Here is a 23,164-nt window from a genome sequence, read left to right as displayed (position 1 = left end):
GTGGTGGGGGACCACCCCATCCCACATGCGGCGGGGAGCATGGCTGAGGCACCGCCACTAGGAGGGGGCATGGACCATTCCACTGCCGTGCAGCGTGTCAGGGCAGCCGTCATGGGGGTCATATCCGTAGCTAGTGGCGAGGAGGGGCGAGACTGCCGGGGCGCCGAGCCTGAGGGTGGTTCTGTGACCTTGGGAGAGGATGGGTCTGAGGCCGACTATGTGGACTGTGATCCATGACGATACTTGCTTAGAATTGCAGGGGGGCGGCCAAGCCGTCCTTCATGTCTACCTTCAAACGACTAGTCCAGGTCCATAGTCCGGAGATCTATTTCCTATGCGAGACCTGATTATCTGGCGACAGACTTAGCCGGTTGAGACGACGCATGGAGAGGGATTGGGAGACCTATGCAGTTGACTCTCAGGGGTTGTCGGGAGGCATCTTGGTTCTGTGGAGGCGGGGTGTGGGGACAGTTGATGTTTTCCACCACTGCTCCCAACAAGTAATCATGATAGTATCACGACCCGACGCTGCTCCGTGGGTACTGTGTGGTGTGTATGCCAGCACGGACCACCGAGCTAGGAGAGTCCTCTGGCAGGAGATCACCAACCTGACCGCCCAGGGCATCCCGGCGGTAGCAATTGGTGATTTCAATTGTATCCAGAGCGCGAATGAGAAGCGGGGGGGAGCTGTTTACACTAACCGAGTGGACAGGAGAGAGTTTCGAGACTTTGTGTCTCGGAACGGCCTTGTAGACTTGGGTTTCTCGGGACCACAGTTTACCTGGTGTAATAATCAGTTGGGCAGTGCTAGGGTTTGGGAGCGATTAGATAGGGCTCTTGCGACCCTTGATTGGATCCTCCGCTTTCCCACAGGCCGAGTTAGTCATTTGTCACGGATTGGCTCGGACCACTGCCCACTGCTATTGTCCACTTCATCAGGCCCCACGCACCGCAGCCCCTTCCGCTTTGAGAAGGTCTGGCTGTCGTACCCCCAGTCTTGGGATATTGTTCGCGAGGCGTGGCGGGCCCCGGTGCATGGCGATGCCATGCAACGGGTCTCACGCAAACTTGAGCTGACCAAACGGCGCCTCCGCCGATGGAACCGTGAAGTTGTGGGCGATATCTTTCGGCGACTGGAGGGGGTCGAGACCTCGATCGCTGAGCTGCAAAGGAAGGAAGACCTTAGAGGCGTGCTTCCGGAGGACGATATGGCCGACCTCCGGGGACTTCTTGCGACTCACCATTCGCTACTACGGCAGCATGAGATCTTTTGGCAACAAAAATCTCGGGTGCAGTGGGTAAGCGAGGGTGACCGCAACACCAGGTTCTTTCATCGGTCGACGGTCATCCGGAGACTGAGGAGCATGATCCACTCACTGCGAGATGGATCTGGACATCGTGTGGAGGGCGAGCCTGCCATCCGGCAGGTCTTACTCGATTTTTTCCGTTCTAGATGGACGGAGGATGAGGAGGCCAGTGATGGGGCCCCCCCTCTGACGGTGGATGCAGGTATTTGTGATGCTGAGAGTGTATCTCTGACCCGGCAGGTGTCGGCACAGGAGGTACAGGAGGCAGTCTGGGCCTTGGCAGCGGACAAGGCCCCGGGACCTGACGGTTTTCCCCCCTTTTTCTTTCGGCAGTATTGGGGTATTATTCGACTAGCGGTGGTGGAGGCTATCCAGTGTTTCTTTGCCCACGCAGCTATGCCTGTGGACTGGAAGGCCACATTCATCACACTAATACCTAAACGTCAAAATGCGGCCGAACCTTGTCACTTTCGGCCCATTAGTTTGTGCACAACCCTATATAAGGTTGTGGCAAGAATTATGGTAGGCAGAATGAAACCCCTCCTGCCTGGTATTATTAGCCAGGAGCGGGGGGCTTTTGTGGCCGGCAGGAACATTTCTCATAATGTCATGTTGGCCCAGGAAATGATGTGGGATCTTCGGCGAGCATCGAAGCGGCATAGTCTGATGGCGGTCAAGTTGGATATGGAGCGGGCTTACGATAGGATTAGGTGGAGCTTCCTTCAGCGGGTGCTGGAGGCATATGGCTTTCCCAGGCAGTGGATCGGCTAGGTTATGGGGTGTGTTCGGGAGCCAAGGTTTTCTATCTTGATCAACGGCACACCTACACCATTCTTCGAGTCCTCCATAGGACTACGGCAGGGATGTCCCTTATCCCCTTATCTGTTTATTATCTGTGCTGATGTTTTATCTCGGTCTCTGCAGAGAGCGTGTGCCAGCCGGGAGCTGGAGGCTTATATCCCAGCCCCGGGGGCCTACCCTCTCACCCACTTACTCTTTGCTGATGATTGTCTTCTCATGGCCAGGGCACGGACTTCAGCGGCTCGGGTTCTTCGCCGGGTGGTGGCGGCCTACTGCGCGGCGTCCGGACAGAGAGTGAATCTTTCCAAATCTACTGTCGTCTTCAGCCCCAGCACAGAGAGCGGAGTCAGACACGAGATCAGAGGGATCCTACAGATACCGGAGCAGGAGGGGACACTTACCTACCTGGGTATGCCTACTATTGGCCGGAGACTTCGGGTGGCTGAGTGTTCCGGTATGGTGCAGCGTGTTCAGAGCAGGCTGGAGGGTTGGAGGGCATCTTCCTTATCCATGATGGGGAGGGTGACACTGGTCAGAGCGGTGCTGGGATCTATACCGGTGTATCTCATGGCCAACACAGTGGTTCCGAAGACGGTCCTGTTAAGGATCGAACGCCTTCTTCGGAATTTCCTGTGGGGGTCATTCGGTGGAGGTCACGGAGTGCACTTGTTAGCATGGGAGCAGGTCTGCCGTCCCACTAGTGAGGGTGGTCTGGGAGTGCAGTCCCTCATTGAGAGGCGCGAGGCTTTCATTGCTCGGCATGCGGCTCGGTTCATATTAGAGCCACACGGCTTCTGGAGTCAGGTGATGGCAGCCAGATATGGCCGAGGGGCTTCGGGGGTGGCACAGAGGGGTCGCCGAGTATCCTACATGTGGCGTGAGATCGGGAGGTACCTGCCGTCAGTATCGGCACACGTCAGGTGTTTGATCGGCGACGGCCGGAGTATTGATGTGACCGGCGACTCATGGGTGGACTCCTTGCCCCTGAGCAGTTGGCCGACTATGTTTGACACAGAGGCAGTTGAGGGGCTACGGGTGTGCGACCTCCTAGCACCAGGAGGTGCTGAGTGGGATGAGGCCAGACTCAGGCTATTGTTTGGGGTACACCTATCCGCGAGGATTCGATCCCTCCCGTTACCAGGATGCGGGGGGCCAGATGTCAGGGTATGGGGCACCTCGAGCCAGGCCAGTGTCAGGCTGAGAGATCTCATGCGCGCCATTCAGCCAGAGTATGAGCCGGGGCCGGATTGCACGTGGATTTGGAGATCTGGACTTCACCCGAGGGTAGCTCTCTTTCTATGGAAGGTGTTCTGGGACCGCCTTCCTACGAGAGCAGAGTTGAGTAGGCGTGGGTGGGGGGTCCCGACTGAGTGCGGGACGTGTGGAGCTGCGGAGTCAGTGAACCACGTTATCTTCCAGTGCACATGGGCGAGGTCGACATGGCAGTGGGCAGGGATCCCGCAGGAGGCCCGGAGTGAGCGGCTTCAGTTTCTCCGGGTGATACGACAGTGGTTAGCCAGTTTACGGACCCGTGAGGAGGGCATTAGAGCTACTTGCACAGCACTTCAGATCTGGCTGGCAAGGAATGCCCGCACTCTCGGTGAGCGCAGGGTGTCTCCGAGGTTTGTGGCAGAGTTTGCTCGAGCATAGGCCTCGGAGATCAGACCCGCCTTTCACCCAGATCGACCTTTGACAGCTCGGGACACCTGGGGTTCCCCCTCTGCTTCGGCAGCTCCTCAGTTGGTGTTCTTCACCTGGGAGCCCCCACCCCCGAGCTTCCTCAAGGTCAACTTTGATGGATCGGTTCTGGATGGCGGCACGAGTGGCGGTGCAGGCTTTGTCATACGGGGCTCGCACTCCAGGTTGGTGGCCGCCGGTGGCTGTCAGTTATTCGACACATCTGTTCCTGGAGCAGAGCTGCGAGCAGCCTGGGCAGGCCTTCGACATGCACGGGTAGTATTGCGAGCCAGCTCGATCATTTTGGAGGGTGACTCGGCCACTGTCGTCCGATGGATACAGAGGGGATTGAGGGGTGAGGGCTCAGACCACCCCTTGATTCGCGATATTGTGATGTTGTGTGAGGGGGGGCCTATCTGGCCAAGCATGTATTCAGGGAGGCCAATGGGGCAGCCGATTGGGTGGCTGCCCATGCGGCCCACCACTCGGGGTATGCCCTGTGGTCGGGGGAGGCGGAGCTGCCATTGGCACTCCGCGAGATTTTGTATTTTGATCTTATTGGGTGTATTCATACCCGTACTGCATGAAGCACCCGTTCTTAAAAAAAAAAAAAAAAAAAAAAAAAAAAAAAAAAAAAAAAAAAAAAAAAAAAAAAAAAAAAAAAAAAAAAAAAAAAAAAAGAGAGAGAGAGTAGCAAAAGAGGGAAGAAAAGAAAAGAAAAGAAAAGGGTTTCCCGAAACCCAAACCCAATTAAAGAAATCCCTGACCACCTCCCGCACCCAAATCCGCGCCCCATGTGAGTCTCCTCCCTCCAATCTCCTCTCCTTCTCCGCCTCCCCTCCTTCCCTTTCCTCCCTCGACCCCCCTCCTCTCTCCCAGACTCCGCCTTCTTCTACCCTCAAACCCACATCCGCCGGCCGCCCTTCTTTCGCCTCCGCCGCCGGCCTTCAGCCGTCCTCCCCGCCACCGATCAGGAGCTCCTCCAGGGCCTCGCCGGGTCGGCCGACGGCGCCGGCGATGAGGCTAGGACTCACCTGCCGGCCGTTCGGTCCTACGAGGGCGACCTCGCCCGCCTCACCCTCGTTGGGGCCGTCAGCTATGACCAGGCCCTCACCGCCGCCGCTGCCGATGGCGGCGATGCCGCCGACGAGCACCTCTCTTCTGGCACCTCCACCATGGTCGTCGAGACGGTGTTCCCCGGTGGCTCCGACGAGCACAGCACGGTCTCCACCAGGCTGGTCAGTTCGATTACGCAATTGATTTTGATCTCAACTCCTTGCAAAAGCCGGTCGAAATTTAAAACTTTTTGTGATTATAATCTCAGATTTTGTTTTGAAAATTTCTTGATATAAGTACCTTAGAAAAAAGTTCTTGAAAATTATAAGTTGGCTGGATTTTTATACATAACCATGTTATCTAGAGGTCATAACTAGCTTCTGTAATTTTACTCTATGTTTCCCTTCTGGTTTAGTATTGTCAATTGACTTTCTCATCCCGTATGGCAGGATACAGCAGACATTACTGTGAGTTCTTCAGATGAAAGGTTTCATTCAGCTCTTGCTGAGGCCATTTGTTCTTACACTCTCGAGGACAGTGAGCGAAATTACCTTGGAAATGTGGGTGATTTGCCTTCAAATAATATATTTGGTTGGCTTCAGAAGCCTCAAAAGAACTGCTCAGTTGATTCGTCAATTTATGTATATAGAATTTCCGAAGGTAAGATAGTGAGAAATGCAAGGCAACATGTGGACAAACTTAATCTGGCAAAGGGGAAGTCTGTAGATAGAGAAAGGAAACTGAAGCGCAGCTTTTGCATCAGTACATCTCTTATGCATGTTCTGTTTTACCATGTAGTTTTTCTAAAGGTTCATTTCTTGTATTTATGTTCTCAGTTAGCCAGATTTTTGTTCTGATTCCAAATCTTTGGTGGATAGCTAGAAGCTTTGTGCAAATCAGTTGTAAAGGAGATCAGGGATGCACTTGGTTGGCCTGGGGATATAATGTTTGATGCAGATGTTGGTGCATGGACCGGAAAACTTCCTCATTGCTTGAGGAATAAGAATCTCATTTTGCATGCCATTTCTGGTAGTGAAGAAGATGCTACAAATTGTTCTGGTGATGTACAAACTAATGCAGAATTATCTTCCAGTATATCTTCTTCAGAGACAATTAACATGGACGCTCAGTCGCCTGTACAGGATATTGCTAGCTTTCAGGTATCATATTTTTATATTCTATTTCTCCTTTTTCCATAATATAATTAAAACAGAGTGTAACTGTGGTGCAGTTTGAGCTGAAGGCAAAAACTCAGATTGATATGATTTGTCCAATAATATTGCAATATTGGCATCCTTGATAAATCTATGGTACCAGAACTTAAGTGGTGGTGGAGGAGGGGGGGGGGGGGGCAGCCAGGATGCGCACCAAATGTTGGTACGCTGAACCAACCTCTATCGACACTGTACCAATATGGTAGTAGTACATGTACCGAAACTGGTATTACGAACCTTGATTTTAGCTAGTTTGGTAGACTTATTCCTGACTTGAAACTCTGAATATCAAATCAATCAAATGATTATTAATGAAAACTGTATGCAGACTTTCAGATCTATCGGATGATTATTGGTGAAAACTGTACGGAATTTTTTGTTTGTTTGTTCTGTTATATTGTCTCTCTTTTAAAGTTCTAAAGGTTCTCTTTTATTCCCCATGTACAAGTTAATAGCATCAGTATACTTAGAGAAAGCAGAAGCAACCACGCTAAAATTCAAATCCTTGAATTACATTAGCCATGACATCAATCAAGTCATTTCATCTTACGTACTTGAAAAGTAATGGCATTTTTACTGAACTTCCTAATTCATTACTGAGGTGATTGAATATCTTTAGTTCGCTCACTTCCGTCGTCTGCATCATTCGGTTCCATTAAGCTTTCTTGACTCGTAACCAATCTTAATCATCTTGAATATCATGCTTTCTATTGATGATGTCAAAATTTTTGATGTTTTCTGGCTTTAGTTGTGGGGAACATCCGCTTATCTTCTTATGTGAGTTAAAATAGGGTGTCCTGGTATATGAGGCTCTTGCCACTGCAGAGTATGGGGAGTGTCAACTGGAGCAACTTTGCTGTCACACCAAGGCTGCCCTATCATCTTCGTGTGTTTGTCATTAAAAATCAATATCACCTTTTATTGAGCCTCCTCCTCCTTTGTCTTTTTGTAAAAGATCTGCTTTGTTACTTTTGTTGTTATGGAGCTAGTTTCTTTTCCTAAAAGACCTGCTTTGTAACGTTTGTTGTTATGGAGCATCATCACAATGAGGAACTCCATGATTCACAGTTGTGAAAGATAAGTTGAAGAACACTTCCCCTGCACAGATTATAGCTGTAGGTTCGGTCCTTTAAATTTCAAACACTTTGCTCTTCTCTTGACCTTTCTTCAAATGCTATTATGTAGTTTTCTATTAGAAACAAGATTTGGTTGACTATCAGATCTTTATACCATAGCCGTAGTTAGGGTTGTAAAATGGGATGCATATTGCCACATATGCATTTGAATATCGGTCCCTTGACTGCATGGCATTGCCTATATGCAGTTAGTATATGTGGTCATACTATAACTAGACCAAAAAGGCGATCCACTTAGCATTGCGCAGCCACTTATGCAGCCTGTTTAGTTTTGTGCAGCTAATATTTGAACCTGCCTAATATTTTGGAACCACATATACAAAGCACTCTTAGGTGGGACCATGCAGGTGAGGTAGCATCAAGCTGATAATTATGTTTGATGCTGGTTTCAGAGGGCCAGATACGGATATTAATAATATTAAGATATTGATTATTTTATAATAATTGCTATTAGGTATGGGGCACTAGGCAACAAACACTACTTGTTAGTTGTTATTGTTATTAATATTTTATTACCTATCCAAAAAATATTACTGTCATTATTTTTCTTATTACTATCTTTAATGTATTATATTTATTTTTTACAAAGTTAAAAAATAGTATCAATCTAGTTTGAATATATCTGAGTATATTTTCTTTGCTTTGGTCTCTATGTGCTCCTTCGAGCAAGAAGTGCTCAATATAGTCCAGCTAGTCATGGCTGTTGTTGTTAAGATAAATGATTATAATCTACAAACTGTTTTGCATTTTGTTAAACTTGTTCAATTACATTTTGTTATGTTTTTTCTCATGTTGCTATGTTACATTTCCCTGTGCTTATTTAGGTGGTCTTGTCAGGAGATGGAAAGATGATTGGGTTTCAGCCAACGAGCCGTGTAGCTGTAAACCATTGGGCCTCCAATCCCCTAGCAAAGGTATTGTACGGGGGATGAAAGCTTTCCCCTGGTAAGCTCAACCATGAACTAGCATTTTATTCTGCATAAAAGGTAAGGCAGATTTCTTTTATTTTTACACTGGATTTTTCTGGGCAGGACTTTTAGAGCCAACCCTCAGAATTCCTTATCGACATGAGGTTGTTCTGATGGAGTTGCTGATGTCAGTTAATCCGGAATCCTCATTTGCATTGGCAAGGCCAACTGAGCAATCGTGCTATGTAAACCTACCCTCCTTTCTCCCAAAATTTACCTTCTCTGAGTTCAGATATTTAAACTTCTTTGTAATCCATTTCTAATCTAGGCTTCTAACTGCACCTTTATTTGCAGGCACTGTAATTTATATTTATTTGGTATCCAACAGCTGGCACTACTAACTGAAGGTAGCTCGTTTGGTGTATAAAATAGGCGGTACACTCTGTTATTTAAGTTCAAAGGAAACGAAGAGCTGTTTTCAATGATTTCGCGTGGAGCCAGATCACGGTCTCATGCTCTTGGTTCTTGCAGTTTTATTGGAAGCGATGGTTACCTTGTATCATTCAAATCAGACATTGGTGATGGATGGTGCTATTGCAGTTGACTCGTTTTATGATAATGGCATCATCTCACCATAGATAAGGGCTTCTGACATTTGCACCCACTACATTTTGCTGGATGGACCATCTAAAGGGTTGAGGTAAAGACTAAACTGGTGAAACCCATGTTCTGCAGTGGAGCTGCATCTCCAAAGGACAAGCTGACCAACAGCAATAATGAGCAAAAGCATTTTGGACTTTGCCAATTGTGGCAGAATGCTGAGTTATGTTTATAATAACAATTTTTACTGGTCAAATTTTGATTCACCAGTCACAAAAGTGTATGCCGTGGACTTAAAATTTGCTATTCATGGCTGTTACTAACTTGTTTTAACTTCTAGCTGGTCCTGGTTCCAGACTGTATTAATTTGTACTTCATCAAATGATTTATGAACAATGCCTGTGCAGAACATCTATATTTGAGATCTATGCATTTATGTTCTGAATTTGCAACTATTTTTGCTGGCAATCTTCTTCTTGTTGTGTGGCATGATGGCGTCTATCATTAATTTTGAGTACGGTTTCTTATTATCTCGAATTTATTAATGCAGGACGATGAAACCATAGATTGGCTAACAAATGCAAGTTGTTACGGCATCGCAACAATCACTACTAGAGCCGGTAATCGGGTTATCTTCACAATGGTAACTGGTAGGTGCTACGCATGTGCTGTGAGTTCTTAAAAATCAGGTAAGAACACGACCACTTTCCGTTGGATTAAAACAAGACTCAAGGCTGCCTTGAGGTTGGAATGTCGGGTCCACATGTACGCGGATAGAATTTTTAAAATAAATACAAGGCCTCAAACTCAAATGATTTTAAGGAGGAGTCAAGTACACGAGATCTTGCATTATACATGGAAGAAATATAAATGTGCAATTCATCATCTGACTTCAGCAACAACGATTGCTGGGGGTTCCCAAACTATTAATAACAAGGCCTCAACTTAAACTTCTCCCTATGTGCATGCCCAAAACCACAACAGCAGCTGAGGCGTCGGGTGATTTATTATGCATGTCTTTTTTTTATTATCATTTATTATGCATGTTACAGGAGAACTTTGTCTCTTTATTGACAGTATGAAATCCAACGCAACGGGGGGTGGCTGCCAGATTCGGACCCTGGAAGTCAGAGACGATAATCTCAATCGGTGTTCAAGAAAGACCACGAGTTTGCCTCAATCCAGTCAAAAGCTATTGGGCTCAGGAAAGCATCAGGGATCCCAAAGGAGCTGACCACTGCGAGTACATGAGGCCTCAGATCGGCGCACAGCTTCATCACTTCTTTCCTCACAGCAGCAGCATTGCCAAGTGACAAGTACCCATATCGGAGGAAAGATGCATCTTCTTCCACACAAACCAAGGCATACATGGACCTCAACAATCCAAAAACATCCTGCAAATGGTAATTTCATGTTTGAGATGATACATCTAACAATGTTTTCAGTTTAGTAGTGCTGAGCGAGTTTTGAATATTGTTTTGAAAGTAGAAGAAGAATGCGGCACTTATGAGTGAAAACGTTTATTTTCTTTATTTTTTCTTTGTGAGAAGAAAAGGCCAATCATTAGTGCCCATCGGGGAGATTAAAAATTCACACCAACAGAATCAGGAAATGCAAACTAATTCATGGATTTACCTTCAGTGCACCTGCAGGCAAGGTCATCTCAGTGTCCATGAAAGTTTGTAATATTCTGCGCTCAGTAAATGCTCGAGCTAGTTCTTCAGCAAGCTGATAACTCTGGAAATATTGAGGCCCAAAATTGTATAAATTCGAGTGAAATTTGAAAAGTAACACATTAGAGAAAGCTATTAAGGAAACTTACTAGGTTGACGGCATTCACTTTGCTTTCACCATGATTTTGATACTGAGATACTTCACTGGCAAAGCGGTTTAGCAAATCTCGCTCTCGCAAGCAGAACAGGTCAGTCTGGAAGATGGAAAATTATGCCTGAGTTGTCATCTAATAATGAAATAGATAACAAGGCTAAAATTAACTACCTGGAACATTATGCTTCTAAGAGTACAGCTTGTCAGATTAGCTGGAACAACAGGGCTAGGATCATTCATGTGTTCCAATCCCAACCCCTTAAATGGTTTCTTCCTCTTCTGAACTGCAATATATTCTCCAAGAAGTGCTTTGCTAACCTGATTCAATGTATCCAATTGCTAATCCTTGTATGTTCAACTAATAAAAGAAAACATATCCAGCAAAGAATTTATAAACTTGTACCTGTTGCATCAGTACATTATTATCTCCCTCAAAGGTGGACTGCACATCATATTCCCCTTTCAGAATCCCAATACGGTTCTCTGTCTTTAAGCCTTGTCCCCCACAGGCTTCACGGCACTCCTGAAACAGAGAATCATGTCTTGAGTTAGGAAAAATATTAATGCAGAAATAGGTAACTTTCTAGATAATGTATATGTGACCTGAAGTGTTCTCATGTTCTGCCAGGTTAATGTAGCTTTAAGAGCACTGGAGTAAATGTGTATGGTTTTGTTTGCCTCTGGAGTCCTTCTTACAAACATACTCTTCAGAAAGTTCGCTGCACAACTCATGGCACATCTGTAGGAAAAAAGGAAAGAAAAAAAAATATAACAATAAATTTATAATCTCTTCATGAAAACAAAGAGCAAGACGAACCCATATCCATGCACAAAATTCTTAAGTTCAAGGTATCCGACAATCAGTCATTCATGCAAAATAAGTCATACAAAGCTCTGCAGTCAAAATAGGCACAGCTTATTACGTCTTTGCAATTAGGGGTAAAAGACGTCGTTGATGACTAGGATAGTCAAGCAATAGAACTTCTGGGCCATTTGGTGAGATAGAGAAAGCTCGCCTTGTAAGAGAATATCTCATTGCAATCGCTAAACCTACCTGGAAGCAGAACAAGTTAGCAACCAGTACAGGTCATAAGTAACAAGCACTTTCCAAAATATGGATGATCCAAAGAGATCTGTATCAAAAGCAATACCTTTGACATATAAACTGAACTAACTGCAATATTTATACGGCCAGAAGTCAGTGGGGCCAGAAAAGCTGCAAATCGCTGCAACATCATAAGTGAATAAATTACATAATTATCAAGCAGGTCAATCATAGATTCCAACATCAGAATCTTAACCAAAAATTGTTTCACGTTCATTAAGCATGAGTTGAGAATTGAGATTACTTAGTTCAGATGGAGACTGATAACCAAAGAACACAAGCTAACATTGTAAGGTAATCCTAGAAGTTAACGACACCTGATCTGGGTCTTTTATTGAGCTAACATATTGCCCATCTGGCAATACATCAGCAACTGAGTTTAGCAAGTTCTCTCGAGGGACCCGGAGATTATCAAACCTGAAAAAATTAAGGGATCAAACTTGTCAAATGACCTTAATTTTTCAAGCAAAGTTACATATGGTAGCTTCAGAAAATTAGCCTCTCACCATATCCGGCCATTGTCAACTCCATTCAACCCAATCTTGTGACCACAGTCAGCTATGCGTATGTTGGGGCATATATTTCCATCTGCATCTCTGATCTGGGCTATGAATGCATGGACCCCTTGACTAGTTCCATTAATATGGAGCTGAGAGAAGATTATAGTATGTGTAGCATGCTGATAACAAAAATGGATGACAATATCAGAATCTCTCTCTCTCTCTCTCTCTTTATATACGCGCGCACACACACAAAAAGAAGATCAAGCAGCAGCACATATGTGAAGCTCTCAAGAACTACATGGCTGCCTCTTTAACCCAGACACCAAGAAAAGAAAATCAATCAAAAATATTTTCTTACTTTAGCAGCTCCTCCAATCCAATACTTCTGAGCTGATTCACAAGGAGTGCTTATAACAAATTCTTCAGTGTTTGAATCATAAGTGGCTATTGTCTCGATTCCACGAACCTTGAAAGATTAGCCATCAGTTAATTAGAGAAACCAAGAAAATAACCATACAAACTTGAAGCAAGTAATTCAAGTGGCACTATTTCCACATACATTGCTCCCATGCCCCAACTCGGTCATTGCAAAACAACCCTTGACAACATAATTTTCAGTGTCCTTCAACCACTTATCATGATGCCGCTTCGTGCCCAAAAACTGGATTGCACCTCCCCTGTAATTTTTCAGGAAAATAATTACAGCCAACTGCTAATTTGCATATCATAGCCATATTCTATGTCAGTAGAGGGCAGAGCGTTTTGCACGTCAAAAGTATCACCATGGCACATGAATAGCTAAGTAGTTACCCCACTATACCATTGGCAGGGATATGAAATTGGTGATAATGGAAATTAAATGGAAAAAACCAACCTGCATACTGACAGACACCTTGCACAATTCTTGGGCCCATGTCATAACAACTGGGGAACAGTTTCACACATTTATTACTGGGTGACACAGTTCCATAAACATAATTTTCTCCTAAGTATCAACAAACTTTTTTTTTTTTAATTTTTCGAGGAATAAGGTGTTCGTTGACCCAACTCAGGTTTGAATCTGAGACCTCTCTCCTTATGAAGAGAAGGGTTTCAATCAGCTGAGCGAACAGCTTGTTGGCATCAAAAAATATTTAATCCACTTCTTGTAGGGTGCCGCTTGTTGGAGGATGTATCTTTGTCCAGTTGCTGAAACTTATCTAAACTATGCAATAAACAGAATGAGAAATGGAAAAAACAAAACATTTTATAGATATTGACAGTTTAACAACAAACGGCCATTGGTAGTGAAAATCATTACTGAATTTCCAAAAAGATGACATTTAGATTCAGACATATGCCCAGAACATTGCGACACTCTTCCCCCTAATGATGACAATTAGATTGAAGCAAGACGAAACCAATTCCCTTTTGAACCATCACTGCTATGTGTACTTGTTTCACTAGAAAGCATAACATATTGTTTCGTCATGCTATTGTCTGCTTATTTTCTAAATTATCACATCATGCGAAGAAAAAATCTTTAATGATATCAATCAAATCTTTCACCAAAATTCCTCGTTTTTCAACAATCCCTCCAAATTACAACTGTATTTCTAACAGAACTAGCATATAATCAGAGTCAAAAAAAGACGTTTCATTTAAGAGATTAAAAAGAAAGAACAAGAAGGCAGGAGCTGGCGCTTCTCTCACCAGAGAAAGAACTGAACTCCGAGCTTGATGGCGATGGAGTGATCATAGATCCCGACACACTCGAAAAGCGCAAACTTTCTCATCTCGGCCTCGAGTCCCCGGCCGGTGAGCCACCCTTCGAACACGCCGCGGCCCAACAGGTACTCGATCCGGCGCATCGTCGCCTCGCGCTGCTGCTCCTTGGTCTGGTTGTAGTCCGGCGCGACGAAGGCCTTCTCCCCGCCCCGCCGACGGGGGCAGAACAGACGGTTCTCCTCCATCACCCGGAACAGCCAGTCCCTTGCCTCCAGATCGTGGTCGTCCATGAGCCGCCGCATCTCGCGCGAGTCGAAGGCCGCCTTCTCCGAGACCTCGGGAGGAGAGTAGCAGAGGCAGGCGGCAGGCACGAGAAAGGGGGAAGCGGATGGCGTCCCGCCGGCGTGCTCCCGCAGGTGCCGGGCGATGACGGCGGCCCGCCGGACGACCTGATCAGCGGCGGAGGAGGAGGACGCGGATGGATCCATGAAAACGGAGGGATTAGGATTAGGGCTTTGACGTGGGGAAGAGCGAGACTAGAGGAAAAGAAGAGGAGAGAAGAGGAGAGGAGTTCTTGCGAGGAAGGGGAAGAAGAAGGTAGGTAGCCTGGCGATCGGAGCCTAACCAACCCTTCGCAGGGGTGCTCGTTTACGTAACGTTGACCAGATTTTGATATACTCACCATGATAAAGTTCGCGCGCAATAGTCGTCACGCTGCCGCGCCGCTAGAGCTGACGTCACGAAGGAGTATGATCGTATGAATGATGGGAGGAAAATAAATGGCCCAAGGTTGGCGAATCAGATGGGAACGTTTCCAAAAGATTAGCGGCTCTGATCGGCTAGTTTCCGTACCCTTCTCATAATTAAAAATTTTATAAAACAGATAAAAAGCTCGTCGTGCAAACATTCTAAAATAAGTATAATTTGGAAAGAAAAAAATTAAAATTAAGATTATATCGGCTCGAATATTTTATCGGGTATTCATACCGGTCTCGGCATTTAAATAGATCGGATAAAATTCATTCCATTCCAATCCAATATCCGGTGGACCAGCAAACCCTACCCCTCGGTCCCGGCTGATTTCTAGAAGGGAAACACTTTGGGAGTTGGGAAGTTTGCAAGGGATAAAGCACTTAATATCTTTGCGTGGGGAAGTCGGTGTTAGAAGCCAATGAGATTCGTAGAAGCACTTAAAGCACTAAATGCCTTTCTGATTTGGAGATAAATTAGGCCGGAAAAGAAAAAATTTTCCAAGGACATGTGATTATGATAAGCTGATCTGACCTTATGTAGTAGTCATTTTGTTGATGATTGAATGATAAGATGGCAAAAATATTATGCATTACATTGCAGGGCCGGCCCGAGCCTTAGGCGACCGAGGTCGCCTAAGGCCCCCGGGAGGTGGAGAGAGAGAGAGGGAGAGAGGGAGGGAGGGAGGGAAGTTTTTTGGGTCTGACCGTGACCAAAAGGAAGCAAAAGCCCCATATAAAATGGGAATAGGAGCTGGCTACGAGTCTTCCCCCTTGATGGAAGGGAGGTGGAGAGTTTCCTAGCCTGCAGAGGGGAAATTTAGGAAGTTGGGGACGGTAGTTTTGTTTTGGATGGAGAGAGAGAGAGAGAGAGAGAGGGGGGGGGGGGGTCATCCCTTCTCTTATTTGGTTTTGGTCTTGGTTTTCCTTCCCTCACATTACTCCTGATCCAGCTGGGCCATCAGGAAGAAAGAGGGATTGGAAATGGACTTCTTGAAGGGTGGAGATTCTTTTAATTTTCTCCTCTCGGTTTCTTCTCCCCTCTTGGGTGGTAGAGAGAGGAGGGAGGGGGTTGAATGGCTGCTGTGCTGTGACGTTGCAGTTGCTGCTTGGGTACTCACTTGAAGGGAAGATGGTGGGATGGGACTTTTATTAATTAGATGGAGTTAATTTCTTATAATACCCCTACTTTCTCTTATAGAGACGCTCCTTCTAGACAAATTCTTTCCTATACCTCGACCATGAAGTGACGTAATAAACAATATTGCCAAGCATTATCTCAGTTATTTAATCAGTTTTATGGTCCTTCTTTTAGAATAATTACTTTTCTGCACTTCCATTCAAAAATAATATTAAATTAAAAAAAATTTTGCCTACCTTTATTAGATTCATGTATCTTTATTGAAATAGTGTACTTGATAGCTATCCATTTTCATATCATTTTTTAAATATTTTATATTTATTAAAAATTATTATTAAAAAAAGCCTCATTTATTGGATTTGTTTTAGGCCCCCAAATGTATTGAGCCGCCACTGTTACATTGCGAGGAAAAAAACATAGGATAATTTATGTTCTTCAGTCGAGCCAATTGGATTGCACGCAACAAATAGGGTGAAATATACATAATATGTATCACACCGAAGATCGTGGTTACATCTTTTGCAGGATATTTATTTATTTATTTATTTTGCACGTATCCATTGTTGGATCATCCACCGTATAAAGCTCAAAGTACTTTAAACTTTAGTATTTATGTGCCTACATAGATCTCAAAGCGACCGGATGATGATCCGATGGTAAAGACATACGAAAAAAGGAAAATCTTTCTATACAGACAACATTGTGCCGACAATAACAATTGATTCCATGCTTTTCTTATATACTGCACCATCATCTCAACCGTCCATAAATTGCACTAATTATATAGCTTCATTTGCTCCACATGCCATGCATCCTGCACACATCCTCGTTGTACCAGAAGTTCAAGAACCCAAAAGACCAATACCATGCATCTTTCAAAATTAATTCCCTATGTAATGTTATATTTTTTTGTTATTGCACTGTTTAGTTCCATGGACCTTTGATGTTGCATTTAAGCATCAGAGAAGCATCTACCACGCTCTAAAACATCTCTAGAAGATATGGATCTCATGATAATTTATAAGGTAATGTTTGGCTATTCCTACATGATCGATTGAAAATTCTATAAGATTCATGAATGTAGCCTTCAATTTAAACATTGTTTTGAATCAACTATATATATATATATATATATCTGCATCTCAAAAACTAGAATTTAGATCGAGTTTGGACAGGTTGTTAGAAAATATAAGTTCAATAGACCAATAGGCCCAATTTCTATAGAATTTTCAGTTCAATTCTATAGAAATATTCAAACAAGCCCTACATAGGAGGGATACGGATCACTTGAGCTTAGTCCCAAACAATGTAAGATCATTCTAGCCAACAGTACATAAATGTATAACAAGCATTCGGAGAGAATCAGAGGGAAGCGAGGCACCAATTGAAATGTACAGAGCGTTATGGCCACCCAAGAAGTATGGAAAAGAGTTAGAGGGAACCGTCACCTTCAAAAGGTCCAAGAATCGAGCCTTGTTGCCTTTTCTCCATGTCTGCTCATATTTGCTTTGTCATTCATGACCATCACAGACTATTTAGCGACGTCTATGTGCTACTAATCATGTCAAAAAACTCATGTTGGCTTGACTCCTCCCACTATATATATGCTGAGGGGTGGAGTCTTTAAGGATCCCCAATGGAGTGGAAAGCAAGACAAAACGATGCATCTCTAAAATTCAAATTGTAATAGTTAAAAATATAACACTTGATTGTTATGAACTTTGTTGGAAGTGTATCCTTAAAAGTAATGCTATATATATATATATATATATATATATATATATATACATACACCCTAAGGTGTCCAGGTACAAACCGAGTTAGGTGTCCCTGTACATGGCTGGTTGGCGGTTTAAAAGGGGCTTCCTGTTGGTTCACCAAAACCCGCTCGGGCTACACAGTGGGGGTAACCACTATTCTACCTTAATACCAACACCTAGCAAAATTGACGTGGCCAGGAAGACCTATTATTCTGCCTTGCAATCATCTCAACGTCTAGTTCGTTGCATGCTGAACTCATCAATTCACCATTACAACTTTCCCCCAGGAGTTATCATACCTTTACAACTCTCACCCTTCGTTCTTCATTGCACATGAATGTACCATCTCTTTTTTTTCTTTTTTTTTTTTGACAAGAGGGGAGGTAGAACGACCCATAACTTTGTTGATAAAGCGGCTGTGTACAGATTACGATAAGGCATTGTTTACGTAGTGCATGTGTTGGGTCGGAGAAAGAGGATAGACAAAGCTGAAGGAAACCTATGAGGCTATGACACTACATGAGACTAGTGAGCTCATGAAGGGAACAAAAGATATGGTTTTTAGTCCTAAACTAACAAGAAGAAGAGAGAGAAACTTGCAAAATAAATAGATGCATGGTGATCATACAGATATTTGCTGGGAATTCTAGCCACGCTAGTTATTGTCCAATAGCAGGACTAGAGGGTAATTGAATTAAAGCGTCTTGTTGGTTCATCATCACAAGCAATATATTATACGAAACAAACAAGCGAAGTAAAGCGTGGGTTGGCCGCTACGTACCCATCAAAAAAAAAAAAGAAAGCCTGGGTTGGCCCCTTCACCCTTGTTGTCTTCGATTTTATATGTTGGCATGCTCTATCTTGCCGTTCTCTTTTATTTGGGGAGATGAAAAATATAATTTTATGAGAGCATTTGGTGGTTTAAAGAAGAAAATGTGACCATAAGAGCTGTCCATATCTACGCAAATACATGCATGCATGCGTGCATGTATATATATAAAGTATAAAAGATTACTTTAAGACTACTTATGATGTATCGTAAGCTAACCTGCCAGGCCTTCTTTTGCCTTCCATCGAGAGGCCTCTATACAAGCGGATTCAGAATTCTTTTGAGAGAATGTTTTATTGAGAAGAAATATTACAAGAGAGAAGTAGAAGAGTCCTGCACTAGTCAGCTATGTTATGGTAAGAGAAGGATGTTAAGAACAAATAATTGTACTAAGAAAAGATGGAGGAGGAGGTAGTGGTGGTGGTCTTGGAATATTCTCTGATCTTCGCCCACTTCAGCTGGTTGGTTTTAGGGATAGAAGAGGCTAATTAGTTTGTTATTACGAACTTAAATCGGCTCAATCAAGTACCTTGGTCATTAGAATATAAACGTCTAAAATCATGAGACGGTTGGATGAGTCATTTAACCCAAAATTCATGCATCCTAGCTAGGACCCAAATAAGATCTCCTTGCTTTAAGCCGTGTCAAGTCAATGGACCCAACAATTCCGATAGCTGTAGAGCTCTATAATTTGTGATCATATGGACCCGTGGAGGAAGAAAAGACAGACTAAGGGTGCCATAATATATATTTTTGGTAAATCAGTCCATATTATCTTTCATTTACATAAAAAAATTTTGTAAAATTTTCTATTTGTACAAATTAATCATTTAGCTAGTTTTCATTAATTAAATCCTGGTTAAGGTTGACTAGGATTACATAAAGATGAAAATGTTTATCTTGAGAGTAAATAAGGCTCAAAATTCGGTCACATCTCGCTCACTTCGCCCTTTTCTAGCTCAAGACTTGGCTGCTAGGGATGAAAAGCATGGGTTAAAAGATTGTTTTTGTCTTAGGCTGAAAGCAAAAATACCTAGAATATATGAAATTACCACTATGGATGTAAAAATAATAAGGATTTTTTGCATGAATACCCTTCTAAATATCGGATTTTGCGTGAATACCCTTTCAAAATTGATATTTTCATGTATACCCTCATAAAATATTTGTTTTGCTATTATACTCTTTTTTATTCTTATTTTTGCATAGGTACCCATGCCATCTAATACCGTTAAAAAATTAACGGTTTTAAATTAAAATGACTAAAATATCCTTAATGGATAGGCGTGCAAATAGAAATTTTTATAAGGATATACAAGTAAATGAAAACTTTACCATGCTTTTGGATAAGAATTTGGGCAAATCTAATTAATCCTATCATAATTATGGGTTGCTGGGCGACCCATGACTCGAAAGATTTGCAATTTCCCTTCAGTGTTCCCTCTCTCCCTTCAAAAGTTAAAAGAAACAAAAACCAAAAAATAAAAGGAAAAAAAAAAAAAAAGAGCCAGCTACCGAGACACCAAAGGTATCAACAGTGTAATAGATCGAGGGAGAATACTGACGGGCGGAGGTTCCTTTGGATTCTGTGAACCTATGGTTGTTGCTATCCTTCCACACTTGAACCCCACTCCCCTTAGGGCTTTTCCTCCTCATTGACTGGCATTTCCCATCCCTTTAGAGAATAATAAGGCCATGGGAGCAAGCTAACAAGCTCCTAAGAAACCCATATCTCCTTCCTGTCTGCCTTGAAAACCCGCCATAAATTCACTTAAAAACGACCAATAATACCACCACCCACACACAAGAAAAAGAAGAGACTCTCTTGCTTGTTATCACAAAGCAAACTCATTTCTCTGAGCTTTTGCTGGATTTTCGGTGGCGTTGTGCAGCCTTTATCCTGATATTGTTTCTCTTTTTCTGTCTCCATTACCACCAACTCAGCGCTGTTAAAGCAACCTACTTAGCATCACTTCTGGTCCTTAGACAAGCCACCTTCTTTCCAACTCAAACCAGCAGTCCTCTCTCTCTCTCTCTCTCTCTCTCTCTCTCTCTCTCTCTCTCTCTCTCTCTTCTGGGCCCAAGAGATTCTGAAGCAGAGCACAGCTGTGTGGAGCTCCTGGCTTCTTTTCTTCTTCCGGCACAAAAACAACTGTGTGGAACGCCCGCGATCGGGGTCCCGATACGCGGGGGGCGAGGGGGAAGCCGGGCACCGGGGGGGGGGGGGGGGGGGGGTGTGCTGAAACCGGGATGGGGAGGGGAGGGGAGGGAAGAGGAAGGCACGGGGGTTGGGTGTGTGGGGTGGGGTTGTGGGGAGGGAAGAAAGAGGAGAGAAAAGTGTAAGGATAATAACGTTATTTCAAATTTTTATTTTATTTTTAATTAATATAAATATAATTTTTTAATACGGTTAGAATAATCATTATATTAGAAATATTTGTACAATAATAGAATTTTACGAGGGTATACATGTAAATATCAGTTTTAAAAGGATATTCACGTAAAATTCGATATTTAGAAGGGTATCCATGCAAAAAATTTAAATAATAAACTACGAAATTTCAGAAATTAAAATATCAATATAGGAAGAGAGACCGACAAATAAATTAAAAAAAAAATCATGGACTTTTTTTTTGACCATAGAAAGGAGTACCCTGTATTAGAATTACTTGAGCAAAATCAAACCCATAGCACAGTTTTGGATGCCATAATGTCCACTGTTGCTTTCTTACATATCTAACTTGCATAAGGGGATTCATATGCGACCCCAAGAGAGAGTTGGGCTTGGTGCCAAACCAGCATGGGCCCATATCATCTGAGAGAGTTGGGCTTGGTGCCAAACCAGCATGGGCCCATATCATCTTCGTTTTTTTATTTTTTTTATTTGATAAGTCGGAGGGATCATACATGTCTAGTATAAATACATCCCATAAGATCAGAAAGCAAAAGAGAATTTAGAGAAGGTATAGTTTCATAATCGCGTCAAAGAATGCCATCCGAATGCCGAGCAATAAAAGAGGCAATTCAGTCTGCTGCTCTATTCGCCTCCCTATAGACATGAAAAGCTTGAAATGTACTACAATCCCTAGTCAGCCTGACGACGTCCTGTAGCAGAGGGTGCCCACACAGCATCCTACAATAACCCCGGATCCATTGAATCACCATAGTAGAGTCACTTTTAATATGATGTGATACGCTCTCAGGGAGCGCCTGACATAGGTAAGACCCTCCCAGGCTGCCCTCAACTCCACACCAGGAATAGTGACATCAAAAATATGGCTACCCCCAGCAACAAGTAATCTAAAGTCCGGACATCTGATCATAAATCCAGCTCCAACTCTGCTACCGTCCTCAGATATGCTGCCATCTAAATTTACCTTGAGAAAGCTCGGGGGTGGGAGCTCCCATCGGATGAATACCGTTTGGGTTGCTGCAAGATCTGAATAGGAGTCCTAGATGTCCCTCGCAATCATGGCATCTCCAACAGAAGACAACTGAGAGAAGTCGGCCACCTGAAGTAAGGCTCTATCGACCACTAGCCTTGGGTGTTACCTTCTATTCTCAAAGATCCGAGCATTCCTGTCCAGCTAGATGTGGTAGGCAAGGTAAGCAATCCTCACCCCCTACAGTCCTAAAACAAAAGTTCTCATAGTTCCTTCTAAGTAATTTAGAAAGATAGTGCCAACAACAGTGGATTGCTAGAACCTCCAATCAGCACCAGCCAGCATCATATCATCTTCTTTTTTAAGAAAACCCAAACCAAGCCTAATAAAAACTAGGATCCGTTACCAGCATGGACGGTCGGGTGGAACTAAGGCTGCAAATGGGTCGAGTTGACCCGTGATCCGACCCGTTTAGACCCGACCCTACCCGTTTTAGAGGACTTGTTAGGCCGGGTTAGGTCCTAAAATTAAACCTGTTCCATTTTTCAGGCCGAGTTTGGATTTACTGAATTCAGACCCGACTCGATCCGACCCGACTCATTTGAAATTTGAATAATTTTGGATTTTCAATTCTACGACCCGCCCTAACCTGATTCGATCCAAATCTATAAAATTATTTGGGCCGCTGGTCGCAGATTTCAATGTTGCTAGATCCATCTAGTGAATATGCTGTGGGAGGCTACAGTATTCCGCAAGGAACAATGTTGCTAGTGAAGGCGTACTATATCGATAGAGACGCCAAGACGTGGGAGGAGCCCACGAAATTCAAGCTAAAAAGATTTGAGAATGGGAAAGGGGAAGGGAAGTGGATGATCCCATTTGGAATGGAGAGGAGGAGGTGCCCAAGAGAAGGGCTTGCAATAAGAGAAGTTGGGCTAGCACTTGGGATATTGATCCACTGCTTTGAGTGGAAGAGAGTTGGCAAAGAAAAGATGGACATTGGTGAAGGCTCCAGATTGCTCGTGCCCAAGGCCGTCCCGTTGGAGGTCATGTACTCTCCACGCCAAGCTATGATCAACGTTCTTACATGACTTTGAACCACTTGGTTATCATTTATCTATTTTGATTTCTGAATCTCTAAGAAATAAAGCTAGATTTTTGTAAATTGTAGATCAAGCTACATGTACTTTGCTTATAGCATGAAAAATTAGATATTCGGTGTATATAAAAGGAAGATCCGATTCGAACCGGATCTGAATTTTTTGGATTGAGTTCAAGTTATACATGGACCAAACTTGATCCAAATAATCCATTGAGTCAAAAATTATAATAGTAAATCCGATCTGATCCAATTCAATCTTATATTGAATTGAGTTTGGATCTAAAATTAAAATTTAAATAAATAGCTGAATTGGATCGAGATTATTTATGATCTAATCCAACCTAACGCATTCCAACCCC

General features: G+C 43.6%; 1 protein-coding gene and 1 pseudogene across 1 annotated transcript; one reads left to right on the top strand and one right to left on the bottom strand.

Moving 5' to 3' along the window:
• The first annotated feature begins 3,918 nt into the window (after nucleotides 1-3,918).
• Nucleotides 3,919-9,154, top strand: LOC103703386 (annotated as a pseudogene).
• Nucleotides 9,155-9,699: 545 nt separating this feature from the next.
• LOC103703385 (acyl-coenzyme A oxidase 3, peroxisomal-like) lies at nucleotides 9,700-14,460 on the bottom strand. Its single transcript, XM_008786229.4, has 13 exons — nucleotides 13,827-14,460; nucleotides 12,694-12,811; nucleotides 12,493-12,600; nucleotides 12,138-12,310; nucleotides 11,949-12,048; nucleotides 11,678-11,752; nucleotides 11,450-11,580; nucleotides 11,130-11,265; nucleotides 10,930-11,049; nucleotides 10,698-10,844; nucleotides 10,522-10,626; nucleotides 10,335-10,436; nucleotides 9,700-10,093 (listed from the first exon to the last, which is right to left on the bottom strand). The coding sequence occupies exons 1-13, from the start codon at nucleotides 14,327-14,329 to the stop codon at nucleotides 9,842-9,844; spliced, it is 2,070 nt and encodes a 689-aa protein (XP_008784451.2). The 5' UTR covers nucleotides 14,330-14,460; the 3' UTR covers nucleotides 9,700-9,841.
• Between the last annotated feature and the right edge of the window lie 8,704 nt (nucleotides 14,461-23,164).

The sequence above is a fragment of the Phoenix dactylifera genome, chromosome 8 (genome assembly GCF_009389715.1).
Source record: "Phoenix dactylifera cultivar Barhee BC4 chromosome 8, palm_55x_up_171113_PBpolish2nd_filt_p, whole genome shotgun sequence".
NCBI classification, from domain to species: domain Eukaryota; kingdom Viridiplantae; phylum Streptophyta; class Magnoliopsida; order Arecales; family Arecaceae; genus Phoenix; species Phoenix dactylifera.
Note: the sequence above shows the minus strand (reverse complement) of the source record. Positions and strands in the feature narration are given on the sequence as shown.

Coding starts and splice junctions, on each gene's coding strand:
- LOC103703385 (XM_008786229.4), bottom strand. CDS start 14,329: ATGGATCCATCCGCGTCCTCCTCCTCCGCCGCTGATCAGGTCGTCCGG. Junction 12,812..13,826: donor GGAGTTCAGTTCTTTCTCTG/GTGAGAGAAGCG, acceptor GAAAAATTACAG/GGGAGGTGCAATCCAGTTTT. Junction 11,581..11,677: donor GTTCAGTTTATATGTCAAAG/GTATTGCTTTTG, acceptor TTCTGCTTCCAG/GTAGGTTTAGCGATTGCAAT.